General features: G+C 39.6%; 1 protein-coding gene across 4 annotated transcripts in view; it reads right to left on the bottom strand.

The window, feature by feature from the left end:
* Window positions 1–12034: 12034 nt before the first annotated feature.
* LOC113540944 (EMAP like 4) overlaps window positions 12035–17767 on the bottom strand; it is an 86600-nt gene continuing 80867 nt past the window's right edge. For all 4 annotated transcript variants that reach the window (XM_034301397.2, XM_034301391.2, XM_034301384.2 and 1 more), the window contains one exon: window positions 12035–17587. In XM_034301397.2, coding sequence (XP_034157288.1) covers window positions 17168–17587 — 420 coding nt within the window. In that variant the 3' untranslated portion in view covers window positions 12035–17167. The remainder of the gene's footprint in view (window positions 17588–17767) is intronic.

Raw genomic sequence — 17767 nt, forward strand, 5'->3', positions numbered from 1 at the left:
ATACACTATATGGCCAAAAGTATGTGGACACCTGATCATCACATCCATATGTGCCCATTCCAAAACCATATGGACCTGGCCTGCCTTTTGCTGCTGTAACAGCGTTCACTCTTCTGGGAATGATTTCCACTAGGTTTTGGACTGGGATTTGTGCTCAATCAGCCACAAAAGTATTAGTGAGGTTGGGCACTGATATTGTGCAATGAAGCCTGGCATGCAGTCGGCATTCCAATTCATCCTGAAGGTGTTTATTGGGCTTGAAGTCAGGGCTTGGCGCAAGCCACTCATTTTCTTTTGCACCAACCTTGGCAAACCACGTCTTATGGACTTATCTTTGTGCACAGGGTCATTGTCATGCTGGAACAGGTTTGGGCCAATTAGCTCCAGTGAAAAGAAATCATAATGCTACAGCATAGAAAAGCAATTCTAAACAATTGTGATCTTTCAACTTTGTGGCAAATGTTTGGCGAAGACCCATAGATAAATGTGATGGTCAGGTATCCACATACTTTCGGTCATTCAAAAAGAATACATTATTAAATTTAAACTGAAATGCTAGGGGTGAAATGTCTATGTTTCCCGACAGCCAGGAACAGCATAGTTTTCAGTGTGACAGGGGAGGGCTAACCTGCTGTGAAGTGAATGAGTGTAACTAACATGCTGTGAAGTGAAATGGCAGGGCTAAAATGCTCTAAACTGAATGGGCTGTAAAGTGAATGGCGTAGATAACATGTAAAATGATTGGGGGGAGTTAACATGTTGTAAAGTGAGTGGGTGTGGATAACCTGCTGTAAAGTGAGTGTGTGCGGATAATAAGCTGTAAAGTGAGTGGTGTGGATAACGTGAAGTGAATGGGTGTGGATAATATGCTGTAATGTGAGAGGGTGTGGATAACCTGCTGTAAAGTGAATGGAGTAGATAACATGTAAAGTGAGTGGTTGTGGATAACATGCTCTAAAATGAGTGGGTGTGGATAGTGTTGCAAAGTGAGTGAGTGTGGATAACATGCTACAAAGTGAGTGATGTGGATAACATGCTATAAAGTGAGTGGGTGTAGATAACATGCTGTAAAGTGAGTGATGTGGATAACATGCTATAAAGTGAGTGATGTGGATAACATGCTGTAAAGTGAGTTAGTATGGATAACATGCTATAAAGTGAGTGATGTGGATAACATGCTGTAAAGTGAATGGTGTAGATAACATGCTGTAAAGTGAGTGATGTGGATAACATGCTATAAAGTGAGTTAGTATGGATAACATGCTGTAAAGTGAGTGATGTGGATAACATGCTATAAAGTGAGTGATGTGGATAACATGCTATAAAGTGAGTGATGTGGATAACATGCTGTAAAGTGAGTGATGTGGATAACATGCTATAAAGTGAGTGATGTGGATAACATGCTATAAAGTGAGTGATGCGGATAACATGCTGCAAAGTGAATGGTGTGGATAACATGCTGTAAAGTGAATGGTGTGGATAATAAGCTGTAAAGTGAATGGTGTGGATAACATGCTATAAAGTGAGTGATGTGGATAACATGCTATAAAGTGAGTGATGTGGATAACATGCTGCAAAGTGAATGGTGTGGATAACATGCTGTAAAGTGAGTGATGTGGATAATAAGCTGTAAAGTGAATGGTGTGGATAACATGCTATAAAGTGAGTGATGTGGATAACATGCTATAAAGTGAGTGATGTGGATAACATGCTATAAAGTGAGTGATGTGGATAACATGCTATAAAGTGAGTGATGTGGATAACATGCTGCAAAGTGAATGGTGTGGATAACATGCTGTAAAGTGAATGGTGTGGATAACATGCTGTAAAGTGAATGGTGTGGATAACATGCTGTAAAGTGAATGGTGTGGATAACATGCTGTAAAGTGAATGGTGTGGATAACATGCTGTAAAGTGAATTGTGTGGATAACATGCTATAAAGTGAGTGATGTGGATAACATGCTGTAAAGTGAATGGTGTGAATAATAAGCTGTAAAGTGAATGGTGTGGATTACGTCTAAAGTGCATGGTGTGGATAGCATGCTGTAAAGTGAATGGTGTGGATTACGTCTAAAGTGCATGGTGTGGATAGCATGCTATAAAGTGAGTGATGTGGATAACATGCTATAAAGTGAGTGATGTGGATAACATGCTATAAAGTGAGTGGTGTGGATAACATGCTATAAAGTGAGTGATGTGGATAACATGCTGTAAAGTGAATGGTGTGGATAATAAGCTGTAAAGTGAATGGTGTGGATTACGTCTAAAGTGCATGGTGTGGATAGCATGCTGTAAAGTGAGTGGTGTGCTTAACATGCTCTAAAGTGAGTGGTGTGGATAAAATGCTGTAAAGTGAGTTAGTACAGATAACATGTTCTAAAGTGGGCTAACCTGCTGTAAAGTGAATGGATGTGGATAACATGGTGTAAAGTGAGTGTGTGTGGATAACCTGTTGTAAAGTGAATGGTTGGGGCTAACATGTTGTAAAATGAATAGGTGGGGTTACAATGCTGTAATGTGAACTGGTGGACTTAACCTGTTTTAAAGTAAATGGTGTTATAGTGTAACTAACATGCTTAACTTAACAGTGAATGAGATGGGCTAACTGCTGTAAACTGAATGGGCAGGGTTACCATGCTGTAATGTGAATGGGCAGTGTTGACCTGCTCTGAAGTGAATGGGTGGAGTTAACCTGCTGTAAAGTAAATAGGTGTGACTAACATGCTGTAAAATGAATGGGCAGGGCAAGCATATAGTAAAATGAACAGGCAGACCAACCTAAGTGAATAGGTGTGACTAACATTCGGTAAAGTGAGTGGCTGGGGCTAATCTGGTGAAAAGAGAACTTACACAGCTACAAATATTTGGACACACTTTCAAGTAGTTCCTGTTTTCAAATTGTTTGCTAGGAGTTTCTCATCTGTACTGTTTTTTTTTTTCATCAATAATTTTGCTCTATCATTTTTCATTTGTTGTAATTGTTTTACTTTCCCTTCTGCTGCATTTTCATTTTGTGTGAAGACAGCAAACCAGAGGCCATCCACATCAGATCTGCCTAAAATCATCTCAACAAAGCTTTGACTAAAGTACGTTTAAGATGGCAAACATTCAGTTCAGTGACTGGCCTGTTGGGGTGGGACCGTATCCATCCCACTAGGGAAGGTGCTTCTCTCATTTCTTGCAGCATAGCTCATAGTCTCAGAACAGGCCTAGTTAATAGGTGAGCCAATCCAGAGCCAAGGGCAGGGATCAGACAAGCAGGCTAAACCAACCATCTGCTAGCTGCCTTGAGTTGTCACTTAGGTTCCACCATATTGATACTGTGTCTGTTCAAACAAAAATGTAGAAGTATGCAGAAAGTTTGTTTTAATAATCTATATAACATAAAGTTAGACTATATGCACAGCCAGCAACTTTGTTCAGAATCTATAACTGCTAAATATTAGATCTCTTACATCTAAAGCACTTATTGTAATGGAAACTAATACAGATCAAGACTTTCATTTAATGCATTTAACAGAAACATGGATTAAATCAAATGAGTATGTAGTATTAAGTGAAGCTAGTCCTCCAAGATACAGTGATATACATCACCCTCATCTAACTGGCAGAGAAGGAGGCATCGCATCGCTAGGCATCACACAAAAACCTGGACATGAATTTGACGCATTTGTTCTTTATACAAACAAGTTCTTTATACAAACATACCATACTTAGCCACAAAAAATAAGTCTATCCATTCGATTCCAATTACTATTGATTACAGAGCCCCAAAACAGTAGTCTGAATTCTTTATAAATTAGCATTTGTGATTTCATCTCAAACCTGCTTGTTTCTCTAGACAAAGCAGCAATTGTTGGGGACATTAATATTCATTTTGATAATCCACAAGATCCTCTGAGAATTGCATTTATGTCGGTTTTAGATTCAGTAGGTGTTAATCAGGATATAATAGGATCCACTCATAACAGTGGTCACACTTCATTTAATACTAGCATTCTGATTAAATATAGAAAATATAGTCACATTACCCCAGTCTGAACCTATGTCAGATCAATACCTCATCTTATCTAAAATGTCTTATTCTTAATATATGCACTTCACTACGGTACCACGTCAAACCTACATTCATGTCAGCTACTGCACATAGTTTTATCAATAATCTCCCTGAGTTATCAACCTTGATTGGATCAGCGTCTGACCCCATGGTACTTGATCAGGAGATTGTATGCTTAAAGTCAGCGTTCTGCTACACTCTAGATAATGTAGCTCCACTTAAAAGAAAAATAATTAGAAAGAAAAATTAACACCCTGGTATAATGAACACACAGACACCTTAAAACAGACCACTTGAAAATTAGAATGTAAATGGTGTCCAACAAAAGCTATAGCTATACAAATGCTCTTAGTTGCTGCTAGATCAACATATCTCTCCAACCTACTAGAAGACAACAAAAAATAATCCTAGATTCCTATTTAATACTGTAGCAAAATTAACTAGGAATAAGCCCCTCACAGCAGCATGCACACTATCAACATGTAGTAGCAATGTCTTTCTAATTTTTTTCAATGACAAAATTGAAAATATCAGGCAAAAAAAAATCAGACTATTAATTTAAAGCAAGTGTAAGATCTGAAGCAAACTGGCAAAGAAACCAAAGAAGCCATAAAGCTAGGAATCCTGCTCCCAGACTTTGCAGACCCAAGTTAAATACCACTTGTTTACTGATTGCTGGATTTCAACTGACCTGTGAACAATCGGCAACTGATAGGACATCCCTGACCAGAGGACGAACCCTCTCAGCCAAGAGGAACCTCAGTCAAAATTATTGATCTAGGCCGTTGGCCAAGACCAGATGGCTCACCCAACACGATGGTAAAACTGAAGGGTTGGTAAAATGTGAAGTTGAGTACAATGTATTACATGCATGTTACCAAAATTCCTGACTAAAGTTCTAACTTAACCTTGTGCAAAGTTTGCAAAGCACATAACTCAGAGACCAGAATGTTAATTAGTTTTAGAGGAGGAGAATACAGTTTACACCCTGCCCCAAGATCCTGCTGATTGGAGCAAACATTTTGGGGTCAGCCCAACTGGAAAGGGTTAAAAACTCCTGACACAAAGGAAAGTCTGAGTCTCATCCAACACATCTTTCAGGAGTCTCATCCAAAACATCTGTACGAGAGTCCATCAACATCTTCAGGGAGCCTCTACCAACATCTTCAAGGAGTTCTCTTCAACTAACAGCTCAAGAGAGTCTCCATCCACATCTGAAGGAAGCCAAGAGCTTTAGAAGTTCATCACAAGGAGATCACGCTTGCTCAGAGACTCCGCATCCAGACTGGTTCTTGCAAAGCCTCTAACTCTCACCTTCGCACTGCTGTGAACCATTCATCAAAGTTTTGCAACCCACCTAGGAGACTCCGCCGGGTTTGCTACTCACTCTGTTTATCAGCACCATTGGTCTTTCGAGACGCTACATAAGGCCAACCAGACCGCCGACCAATCAACATAGCCAGAAACTCCTTACAAACAACAACGCAACGAGGGAATCCCTGGCAACACAAACACAAGTATAGTACCTCCAGATACTCGCTGATCTGGTGCATTTAATACAAGTTTAAAGTCCTTCTAAATGAAGTGAAAGTTAAATTAAACTGATAAGTTGATGGTTTGTTCAGGTCATGGTCTGAGAAACTGCTAGAAACTTGGAATTGCATTCACTCTCTTTTCAAAGCCATTTTCACTCCTGTTTACTTGTGCGTGTGTTTGTGTTAGATTAGTTTCTGTGTTTTAGAATAGTAATAAAGTCTCGTCTGATTTTTAAAGGCCAGTGTCTTGTGTCTCTGTGCTTCAAATTTACTGCCTTAAACTGCCAATCTTGTTACTGTGCTCTTAATATAGTGTTTCATATATTTAGGTTATTATTGCCGGTGGGCACGGAGGTAATATCCCATACGCAATTAATAAATACACTCATTTCAACTTATCACTGGACGAATAGTTGATCAGCTATTAAAATATTAAGTTTACAAATTTCCTCTTCCGAGCTGATCTGCTAATCTCTTACATATTTTGGTGGAGAGTACATCAGCTTAACCTAAATAGCTAATTTCCTTACACAAGAGAATGTGATAACCAACCATGTAGATGACAATATAACCACATCAGATCATTGATTAGAATGCTTTACTCCCCTTCTAGAGACTTTATTAATTTCCTCATCAAAATTGTTAACTTGTCTACTAGATTCCTTACACATTTCTTCAAACAGATACTACCAGAAGCAGCAATTTTTCCCTGAGCACTGGCTATGTACCTAAATCTTTGAAACTAGCAGTTATCAAAACCCCAATTAAAAAACCTGACCTGGACCCCTGTCAGCTGTCCAACATCAATACTAATATCAAAGATCCTTTATCCTTTATCCTAGAAAAGGTTGTAGCACAGCTGTTATGCTCATACCTACATAGGAATAACATTCATGAAATCTGTCAGTCAGGATTTAGGCTTCATCATAGCAATGAAACAGCGCTGGTTAAAGTGGTAAATGACCTACTACTGGCCTCTGATCAGGGTTGTGTCTCCTTGCTTGTGTTGCTTCACCTTAGTGCAGCTTTTGACACCACTGATCACATTATTCTCCTTGATAGAAAATGTTGTTGGAGTCAAGGGAACGGCCCTCTCCTGGCTCAGGTCTTATTTGACTGATCGTTATCAGTTTGTAGATGAAAATGGTGACTTCTCTAGGAATACTAATGTAACGTTTGATGTTCCACAAGGTTATGTTTTAGGCCCACTACTTTTTTCTATATATGCTAAAATTATTTATAAACACTGTATTAGCTTTCACTGTTATGCTGATGACACACAGTTATATATTTCAACAAAGCCAGATGAGAGACTATAGTCAAGGAAAGTGTAAAAGACATTAGACACTGGATGCTCAGTAACTTGCTTCTATTTAATTCTGACAAGACAGAAGTACTTGTACTAGGAGCACAGGCAGCTAGAAGTAAGCTTGCTGATTACATAGTAACTCTGGATGGCCTTTCGTTTACATCATGTTCAAAAGTAAAAGACCTTAGCGTGATTATTGACTCCAGTCTGTTGTTTGAAGCTCATGTAGATAATATTATTAGAATAACCTCCTTTCTGCTAAATACTGCTAAGATAAGAAATGTAATGTCACTACATGATGCAGAAAAAACTAATTCATGCTTTTCTTACCTCTGGATGTTCCAGTAGTGCATAAAAAAGTTACAATTAGTCCAGAATGCAGCAGTCAGAGTCCTTACTAGAACCCGAAGTTTTTGACTACATCACCCCTATCTTATCCACACTGTATTGGCTCCAAGTAAAATTTTGCATTGATTAGAAAATACTACTGTTGACCTATAAAGCACTGAATGGTCTCATGCCACAGTACCTGAGCTAACTTCTGGTCTTTTATTATCCACCATGCCTACACAATCAAAAGGTGCAGGCTCTTTGTTGGTACCTTGAATAATGAAGGCTACAGCAGTTTTTTTTTTTTTTTTTACAAAGCCCCAAAGTTATGGAACAGCCTTCCAATAATTGTTTGGGACTCACGCATTCACTCAGGTTTGTTGATGGTAGAGTGGCAGGCCATTTTAATTCCCAAGCTGCCCGCATGTCTGTGTTACCTTCTGGCTCTCCCTTTTAGGTATGCTATCATAGCTTGTCTTGCTGGAGTCCCTGTTTGCACTATGCGCACAAAGTACATTTTCTTAAACCATTACAGAATAAGAGTACACCATATAATCTGTGTTCTCTCTTAATCTCCCCCTCACGCTACACATGATACACATGCTGCTACCAAGTTACCAGGGATCCTGACGTTTTTCTGCTCTCTGGAACTGCCTGATCCATCCTGATGCCCCACTTTTGCGTGGAGCTTTAGTCACCAGAAAATCACTGGCTGCTGCTAAGGATGGCCCCACAAGGACAGCATAAAGATCACCATGGGATTAGTGTGGATGGTACCACATAGAAACCATAAAGATGGCTGTGAATGTTCTTCCTTTGATAGCCTTATGACTGTAATTGCTAAACACAGGTTGCACTCCAGTCTCCATCATTGAACAGATAATAACTTTTTTGTTTTTAAGTTTGATATGATAGACTTAAAGTTAAAACTCTATGATTGCTCATACTCAAGTTCCTGTTAAAACAGTTAGCGCTTTTTGACTACATAGTATAGTCATAGAAGAGAAATTATTAATAATCACCTAGCTGAGGATGTTTTCTCTTTAGAGTCTGGCTCCTCTCAAGGTTTCTTGTTCTTATTACCTCAGGGAGTTTTTCACCTCTGGCTTGCTCATTAGCGATACATTTATTTCAATTTTTAATTTCAAATTTATGTTGGGATTTCTGTAAAGCTGCTTTTTGACAATGTTCATTGCTAAAAGCACTATAAAAATAACATTGAATTTATTTGAATTCAAAAGAGAATGGACGGTTATGTATAATGCTAACTTCTGCAGCATAGAAGAAATAAGAACTCCAGCAAAAGTATTGGAAAGGCAAGACCAATTTTTTGTTTTTGCTATACACTGAAAAAAATTGGGTTTGAGATCAAAAGATGAATCTGAAATGATATATCAGAATTTCAGCTTGTGTTAAACAGCTTAGAACCTGGTACCTTCGGTGGCAGAAATTTTTAGGTGAGCAAATGTATTGGAACAGATAATATTAAAGTAAATGACACTTATTATTTGGTTGCATATCCCTTGCTTGCAATAACTGCATAAAGCCAGCTACCCACTGATATCACAAAACTGTTGCATTCTTCTTTTCCAGGCTTGTACTGCAGCTTCTTTCAGTTGTTGTTTGTTTTGGAGGCTATCTCCCTTCAGTCTCCTCTTCAGGAGGTAAAATGCTGCTCAATTGGGTTAAGGTTTCTTCATGAGCAGATCCATCCTTTCTCCACACTTTGGCCTTTGTAGCACTTTGGTAGAGGTTAATCTTGGCTCATCTCTGTATTTCTTTGTAAATTCCAATCTGGCCTTTCGATTTTTACTGCTGATGAGTTGTTTGCATCTTGTGGTATAGCCTCTATATTTCTGCTTCCAAAGTCTTCTTCGAATGGTGGATTATGATACCTTCACCCCTGCCCTGTGGAGGTTGTTGGTGATGTCATTGAGTGTTGTATGTGGGTTTTTCTTTACAGCTCTCACAATATTTCTGTCATCAACTGATGCTGTTTTCCTTGACCAACCTGTTTAATGTCTGGTTGTTAGTACACCAGTGCTTTCTTTCGTTTTCAAGACATTCCAGATTGTTGTACTGACTATGGAATGGCTCTGATAGATTTTCTCTCTTTTCTCAGCTTCAGAATGGCTTGCTTTTCTCCCCGTTCTCTAGTCTTCATGTTGGTTTATCCTTTTTAACAAAAAATTCAGTCTTCACTGGTGAACCCCAGGGCTCAAATCAAGAGTAAACTTTCAGCGCTAGTAATTGTTTAAACAATCAATCTAACAGGGCACACCTGGGCAGCAAGAAACACCTGTCAGTCATATGTTCCAATATTTCTGATCACTTGAAAAATGGGTGGGCTCAAATAAAATGGATGTCATATTCTAAGTTATTTTTCACATATCTGGATGTACTAGATGTACTAGATGTACACGTAGATGTATCAGGAAATCAAAGCTGAAATTCTCATCTATAAACTCATATTCATCTTTTGATCTAAAACCCAGGTGTCTTTAATGTATAGCAAAAAAGTAGAACTATAGAACCGGCCTTGCTGTGCTAATACTTTCAGAGGGGACAGTATTTGTTTGTTCTGTGTATGAGAGCTTTTATGTGCATGTTTATTTGCCTGTGCTGAGAGGGAACCTCAGTACACAGACTTTGGTCTGTTTATTTGTGCTGTACATGTGCAGACATTCTTGCTGAGTCAGCATGGCTTTGGTCCACAGTAAACTCATGTCCCCTTCCAACAAGTGCTCTACTGACACCTCCTCAAATCCTATTGCACTACTTATCCACTGTAGTGCTGTTTATTTGAAGTGAATCATTTGTATGATTATTTTGATTTTGATTTGAATTATTGAATGAATGCATACCCATATACATACACACACACATACAAACACAATTTAAGGACAGCAGTGCCACATAGAATAATCACAATGTGCAATGTTTCAAAGTTTAGATCTGCTGATCTGTTACAGGATGACACAGCAGGTAGCGTTACTGCCTCACAGCTCCAGGACCCCTGCTTCCATCCTGAGCTCGGGTTACTGTCTTTGTGGCATTTCTGTGCATGTTCTCCTCATGTCCATGTGGGTTTATTCCCACAAATATGTAGTAGATATGTGTGCATGGTGCTTTGTGGACAGAGCTGTTTCTTACTATGAGCATTTGCTGGCCCCCTGTGATTTTTAAAATATGTATGCGAAAAAGCACACTACTACCATTTGGCAAAAAAGTTTATGTATCAGGCAGTCACAAGGGGCCCTCTTGTGGTGTGAAAATAATAGAAACTGCCATTTACATAACTAAATTAGGCAACTATTATTGATGGCTTATGGCATTATAATTGATTTTATTTATATTATTGATTTATTATTATTATTATTATTATTATTATTATTATTAACTTGTGATTTATATGTAAAATTTAGTTGTTCGACAGTTTCTTTTTTTATTGGTTATTTTACATTAAATTTTTAATACATACAGCCAGGACCATAAGTATTTGGACAGTGACAATTTTCATAATTTTGCCTCTGTACACCACCACAATGAATTTGAATTGAAGCAATCAAGATCTGAAGAGACTTTCAGATTTAATTCAAGGGGTTTAACAAAAATATTTCATGAATCATTTAGGGATGACAGCCATTTTTTACAGAGTCCCTTCATTTTCACAGGCTCAAAAGTAACTGGACAATTGACTGGTAAGCAGTTTCATGGCCAGGTGTGGCCTGTTTCCTCATTAATTCATGACAAATTAAGGAGACAAAAGGTCTGGAGTTGATTCCAAGTGTTGAATTTGCATTTGGTAGCTGCTTATGGGGACTCTCCATATGCAGTCCAAAGAGTTGTTGATGCAAGTGAAGGAGGCCATCATGCTGAAAAACAAAACAGACCCATCAGAGAGATAGCAGAAACTTTAGGAGTGGCCAAATCAACAGTTTGATATATTCTTAAAAAGAAGGAATGCACTGGCGAGCTCAGCAACACCAAAAGGCCTGGAAGACCATGGAAGACAACTAAAGTGGATGATCGCAGAATTCTTTCCTTGTTGAAGAAAAACCCTTTCACAACATCTAGCCAAGTCAAAAACACTGTAGGAGGTAGGCATTTCATTGTCAAAATGATATGCCTACCTCCTACTCCTCAAAATGTCTACAATCAAGAGATGCCTTCATGAATGTAAATACAGAGGGTTTACCTCAAGACGCAAACCACCGGTAAGACTCAAGAACAGAAAGGCCAGATTAGACTTTGCTAGAAAACCTCTAAAAAAAAAAAAAAAAAGGCTGATCAGTTCAGATGCAAGATTAACTTGTACCAGAATGCTAGGGAGAGAAGAGTATGGAGAAGAAGGGCTCATGTTCCAAAGCATACGACATCATCTGTCAAACATGTGGAGGCAGTGTTATGGCATGGGCCTGTATGGCTGCCAATGGAACTGTGTAACTAGTGTTTATTGATGATGTGACTGCTGGTAGAAGTAGCAGGAAGAATTCTGAAGTGTATAGAGCTATACTCTCTGCTCAGATTCAGTCAAATGCTGCAAGACTGATAGGACAGAGCTTCACAGTATAGATGGATAATGACCCAAAATGTTCAAATGCTTCATTTCAAATCCATTGTGGTGGTGTACAGAGGCAAAATTACAAAAATTTGTCACTGTCCAAATACTTATTGTACTTATTGACCTGACTTTATTTATTTAAATTTTTATAATTCAAGGGTTCTCCTAGAGAGGTAGCTGAAGCACCCTCTAAATTTTAAATGAAGAGTTTGATCAAAAGAAGAAACACATAACCATATCATTTTAAAATGAATGTTTATTTTCTAAAATCTTTAGTATTTTTCTGCCCAATGACAGGAATGCATGAAAGACATATTGGCTCAAACACTGTTACAAGAAAAAAGGTTCATATTTGTTGACATAATTTTCATTATCATTGCTGCAACCAACTTCATCATTTGTCACAAAGCTTTTATATGAAAACCGGCTCCTTTCCCACCCACTTATCCAATGCAGATCTGATCATGCAAACTGGCAATTGGGAAAGCATTCTTGGAATCTGATTCCAGGGTTCCTAGTGTGGAAAGGGCCACTAGCTAGAGATCCAGACCATTCCAGAAGAGTTTTAATTTTCCACTCCAGTTTTGCATTGTCTCACTCTTTCCTTCTTCCTCTCCCTCATTTTTTTTTTTTTATACAAGGCCATTTCATGCAGGAACGGAGACTGTAAATGTCTGTAGAAACACTTCAGAAACACAGACCATTGAAAAAAAAAAGATTAGTCTGATTACTGAATGTCAGACATGGATCCGGCCTGCCCAATAAACGTCTATGCATTTATCCACAGTGCCATTTCAATTATATAAAAAGCACTTCTGGATATCACACCAGCTGTTATCAAACAAAACACCTCTTCAAAAACCAAAAAAATACAATATATTTACCAATATCATATTCCACACTCACCCAAAGAAGACACATAGCAAGGCCACTCGTGACATTCAAGAAACATTCCTAATGAAGCCCCTTATTTACACACCAATGTCAGGTAACAGTGTTCTGAATGTCACCTTCACTGGATGCAAAAAATGTTAAGTCAGTTTCACAAGTAAGGGTCCTAGAGGCAAAATGTATCCAAAGAATTTCCAAGTAAATCAGAATGTCCAAGAAGAACATCCCCTTTACATACAAGCTGCTATCTAACTGGAGATTTAAGATCTTGTCCTGATTTCTTATCCGCTAGGTTTTCAGTGTGGTTCTGCAGCATCAGTGATTGCAGAACTGTCCAAAAGGCTTTCCTTGATGAACATGGCCAAGTTATTGTACAGGATGCATTCCCACAGAGTTATATACATACAGAGGAACTATTATATACACATAGTATCCACATGTGAATGTACAAATGGTATCTGGAAATGGCAGCCTGTGAAATCCCTGAACTTAGCCTGAAGCTCGCCCGGTCACAAAGACCAAGGGCATGTTGTGTGTGGAAATCTGCTGTAATTTTAAGAAGGTGATCAACACAGAGGCAGAAGTAGGAGAGGAAGGTGACCAGGTCTGACCCTGAGCAAAGGAACTGTGCCATTTTGCACTAAAGCTAAGTATTACAGCAAAAGCAAATTCAAATCTGTCTACAGAAATCAAAAAGAGGCATTCTCTGAAAACACCAAAACTATCATTTTTTAAAAAAAATGGTAGCACTCCCAAAAAGCCTTATAAACCAGAGGGTTAGAAAAACTGCAGACCAGCTGGAGATGAGAGGCTGTAGTAACAGCGCTGCTGCAGCGATACACCACACTGCACAACTTGGTAGGCATATATCATCATTACATTCCATCTATTAAACACTTCTAATGCCAAAATGGCTTTCTTGAACATGCAGGCACCTACAACTAGACCAGTATCAAATACACTCAGAACTTTATATACTGAATGCTTCCATGTAAAAAAAAAAAAAAAAAAAACATAAAAACACAGCATAAGTTCATCATTCACATACCAAAATCTTTATAAAACCCCCATGACTCTGCACATGTATTTGATCCATGCTTCTTAATACTCCCTAATGCCTTCACAATTCTTACAGTTTAACGAGAAATCATGCATTACCACCAGACCTCATGCCTTTATACATACTCATCCATACATTTCAATACTAAAACTTTCATCCATCCCTTTCAATACCTTGCAATGCTGCAAGTGTACAGAAGATGTCGCCAGCAACATGTCTGAGACCAGGCTGCTTTTTTATTTATTTTTTGAAAATTCTAGACCCTGTATTGTATTGTGAAAAGGTTTAGGCCTGCATTTCAATCCGTTTTTCAACAATCACTTATCATCTTCCTTTCACATTAGTGCATCATACATAATGCAGGGTATACCAGTGAGCAGGAGTCAGTAGGAGGTTACAACAGTAAGCAGGAGATTATAACAGGAAGCAGCCATGAGTACAAGGCTATTACAGTGAGCAGAATGTTATAATATAGAGCTGAAGTGGGCAAGAAGTTCTAACAAGAAGCAGGAATGAGTAGGATGTTGTAACTGAACAAGATGTTATAACAGGGAGCAGAAGTGGGCAGAAGGTTATAATAATGAGCATGAGGTTTATAAGAGTGACCAGGAGTGAGTACGTGGGTATAACAGTAAGCAGGAGGTTATAAGAGTGAGCAGGAGCGAGTAAGCGGTTATAACAGTGAAGAGGACTGAATCAGAGGTTATAACAGTGAGCAGGAGATTATAACAGAGCAGAAGTGGGCAGAAGGTTATAATAAGGAGTAGGAGAAAGTAGGAGGCTACAACAGTGAGCAGGAGGCCATAAGAGTGAGCAGGAGGTTATATGAGTGAGCAGTAGTGAGCAGGGGGTTGTAAGAGTGTGCAGGAGGTTATAAGTGTGAGCAGGAGTGAGCAGGAGGTTATAACAGTGAGCAGGAGTGAGCAGGGGGTTGTAAGAGTGTGCAGGAGGTTATAAGTGTGTGCAGGAGTGAGCAGGAGGTTATAAGAGTGAGCAGGAGTGAGCAGGGGGTTGTAAGAGTGTGCAGGAGGTTATAAGTGTGTGCAGGAGTGAGCAGGAGGTTATAAGAGTGAGCAGGAGTGAGCAGGGGGTTGTAAGAGTGTGCAGGAGGTTATAAGAGTGAGCAGGAGTGAGCAGGAGGTTATAAGAGTGAGCAGGAGTGAGCAGGAGGTTATAAGAGTGAGCAGGAGTGAGCAGGAGGTTATAAGAGTGAGGAGGTTATAAGAGTGTGCAGGAGGTTATGAGAGTGAGCAGGAGGTTATGCGAGTGAGCAGGAGGTTATGCGAGTGAGCAGGAGTGAGAAGGGGTTATAAGAGTGTGCAGAAGGCTATGAGAGTGAGCAGGAGGCTATGAGAGTGAGAAGGAGTGAGCAGAAGTGAGAAGGGGTTATAAGAGTGTGCAGGAGGTTATGAGAGTGAGAAGGAGTGAGCAGGAGTGAGAAGGGGTTATAAGAGTGTGCAGGAGGTTATGAGAGTGAGAAGGAGTGAGCAGGAGTGAGAAGGGGTTATAAGAGTGTGCAGGAGGTTATGAGAGTGAGAAGGAGTGAGCAGGAGTGAGAAGGGGTTATAAGAGTGTGCAGGAGGTTATGAGAGTGAGAAGGAGTGAGCAGAAGTGGGCAGAAGTTTATAATAATAAGCAGGAGGTTATAAGAGTAAGCCGGACTGAGCAGTGATTTTTTATTTTCATTTTTTTTTTTGAAAACAGGCTGGACAGCAAACACGATATAGCTGAAGCACCTTAGCATATTGTACGGTCTAAATAAATAACAAAGGGAAGGTGATGAGTGCATGCTGAAAACAGGTCTAGAGTTAAGATCACAGGCTGATCTTCAGAAAGTTGGAGGCATCTTGTTAGGATTTGGTGCATCACTCTTTAGAATTTGTAAATAGCACATCTCTGTATAACTGGGAACAAAAAACAGTGAGAGTGAAGAGCCACAGTGTTACTGCAGACTGGCAGAGGCTCTTCTGAGTTGCAGTTCATGTTTAAAATACATAAAACATTGTTTAATATTATATCCTTTAGCCCAGTATCTTTGTCACAATGCATTACTGAAGTGGTGAAAAACACTCTGAGAAAGAGAAAGGAGAACAAGGACAGAGCTCTCTCCCACACTCTGACTAGGAAGGTGACCTAAATGAGTGATCCTGAGTTCCTGTGGGAGGGAGGAAAGGAAGGTGCACAAACACCTTCTTGTGGAATGAAAGATGCAAAAAAAAAAACAAAACAAAACCGTCAGCTCATTCATCTGCACGTGATCTCATATACACACAATCACACACATTTAAGACTCATTTAATCTACTCTCAAGATAAAAAAAATCAGTCCAATGAACAGAATGAAAAAAAAAACAGTCTGAAAATGAATCTAAAGCAACTTGAATGGAAAGAGAACAGCATTTAGAATACAGGCTAAAACTGCGCCGTTTGAATATGAGAAGTTTAGATTAAGTCTGTTGGAGGAAAAACTGATGTTTGCATGATGATCCATGCTGAAGACATTCAGACAGCCTGCTGATCTGATCTGCATATGCTGTGCTGGGCAGAGCTTCAGAGACACAGGAGAAAATGTCCAGAAGAAAATGGCTTTGAACAAACTGCAGCCTCAGAAAAACTGTGTGAGTGTGTATGTGTGTGTATGTGTGTGTCTGTGTGTGATAATATGCTGATAATATACCTAGTCGATCATGAACATTTATTATTATTAGCTTCATGCCATGCTTAAAATTTGTCCACAATGATGCTAACTTGCGCAGAAGAAGCCAATGAGCTCAGTGAGTCCATTCAATGCGTCAGTGTTACCTGCCTGGCATTTTCAAAATATTCTTGGCTCAGGTAAAGATGCTATGCAGGCATTTCACAAAAAAGGTTTTGAAACTCCTCATTATTCACAAAACAAAGTAAATGATTAGTTTAAAAAGTCTTAACATAAGCCTATATTTCATTTCACTAATTTCAGTTATATTTTTGCATTTATACTGGCTGATATTTTATTCTATGTTAAGTTCCATCCAATGATCTACTACATCCTTGTCATTAATATGTTTTTTTGGTATGTGCCCCCATGTGTTTGTGTATGTGTGTTGGAGTAAACCTCATGTTTGCTGTAGTGTTTGTGTGTATCAGTGTATCCAGGCATGCTAGTGTCCGTTTCCATATTTCCAACAGCTTTTATCTATGTACTCGAAGCATGATTCCTCCTGGGCAACACAACAGCGATACTTCATTCATTTTTTGCCTCTCTTCTCCCTCTCGGACTAACGACATACAAACACACGTTGAAAGAAACATAGAAAGAACCTGAAAAGATTAAAATTTTAAGGAGCCCCTGTGCATGCCCTATCAACCTATACGGCAAGCCTAGTGCCTGTGGGTGGAGCACTCAGATGGAGACGAGGGCTAATCACCTCGGCCACCGGTTTTAAGAGGGTGGAGTGAAGGGTGTGCCCTCATCGCTGGGCGTGGCCGTGTCATCACTTGGCTCCAGACTGTCCTTTGGGCTCACGGTGCTATCAGAAGTGGGTGTGGGTTCATCCGGGGGAGGCGGAGTTTCATGGTCTTCTTGCTGTCCATTAGGAGTGGCGTCCAGCGGCTCAGTGGGTGTAGGGGGTGGCGTATTGGCATCCGGTTCCATTCTGGTGATAGGCAGAGAGGTGGGGACAGTAGCCACGGGGGCCTGGACTCGTGTGCTTGAGTTGTGTGGGGGATCACTCATGCCCAGGCAGCGCCACTGCATGATGCTGGTGTCCTTGCCGCCTGTCGACACCAGGTGTCTGTCGTTGTGCATGAAGCTAACGTTGGTCACGTGACTGCTGTGGGCACTGTACTTATGACTTGGGGCCTGTGAACAAAATAAAATGAAATGAACAAAACTGTTCACTGTCCACTTTATTAGGAATACCTATACACCTGCTCATTCATGCGATTATCCAATCAGCTAATCAGATGGTAAGAGTGCAATATTGGTATCGGAGTGGCTGGTTTGAATATTTCGGAAACTGCTGATCTCTTTACATTTTTG

The sequence above is a fragment of the Pangasianodon hypophthalmus genome, chromosome 3 (assembly GCF_027358585.1).
Source record: "Pangasianodon hypophthalmus isolate fPanHyp1 chromosome 3, fPanHyp1.pri, whole genome shotgun sequence".
Lineage (NCBI taxonomy): Eukaryota > Metazoa > Chordata > Actinopteri > Siluriformes > Pangasiidae > Pangasianodon > Pangasianodon hypophthalmus.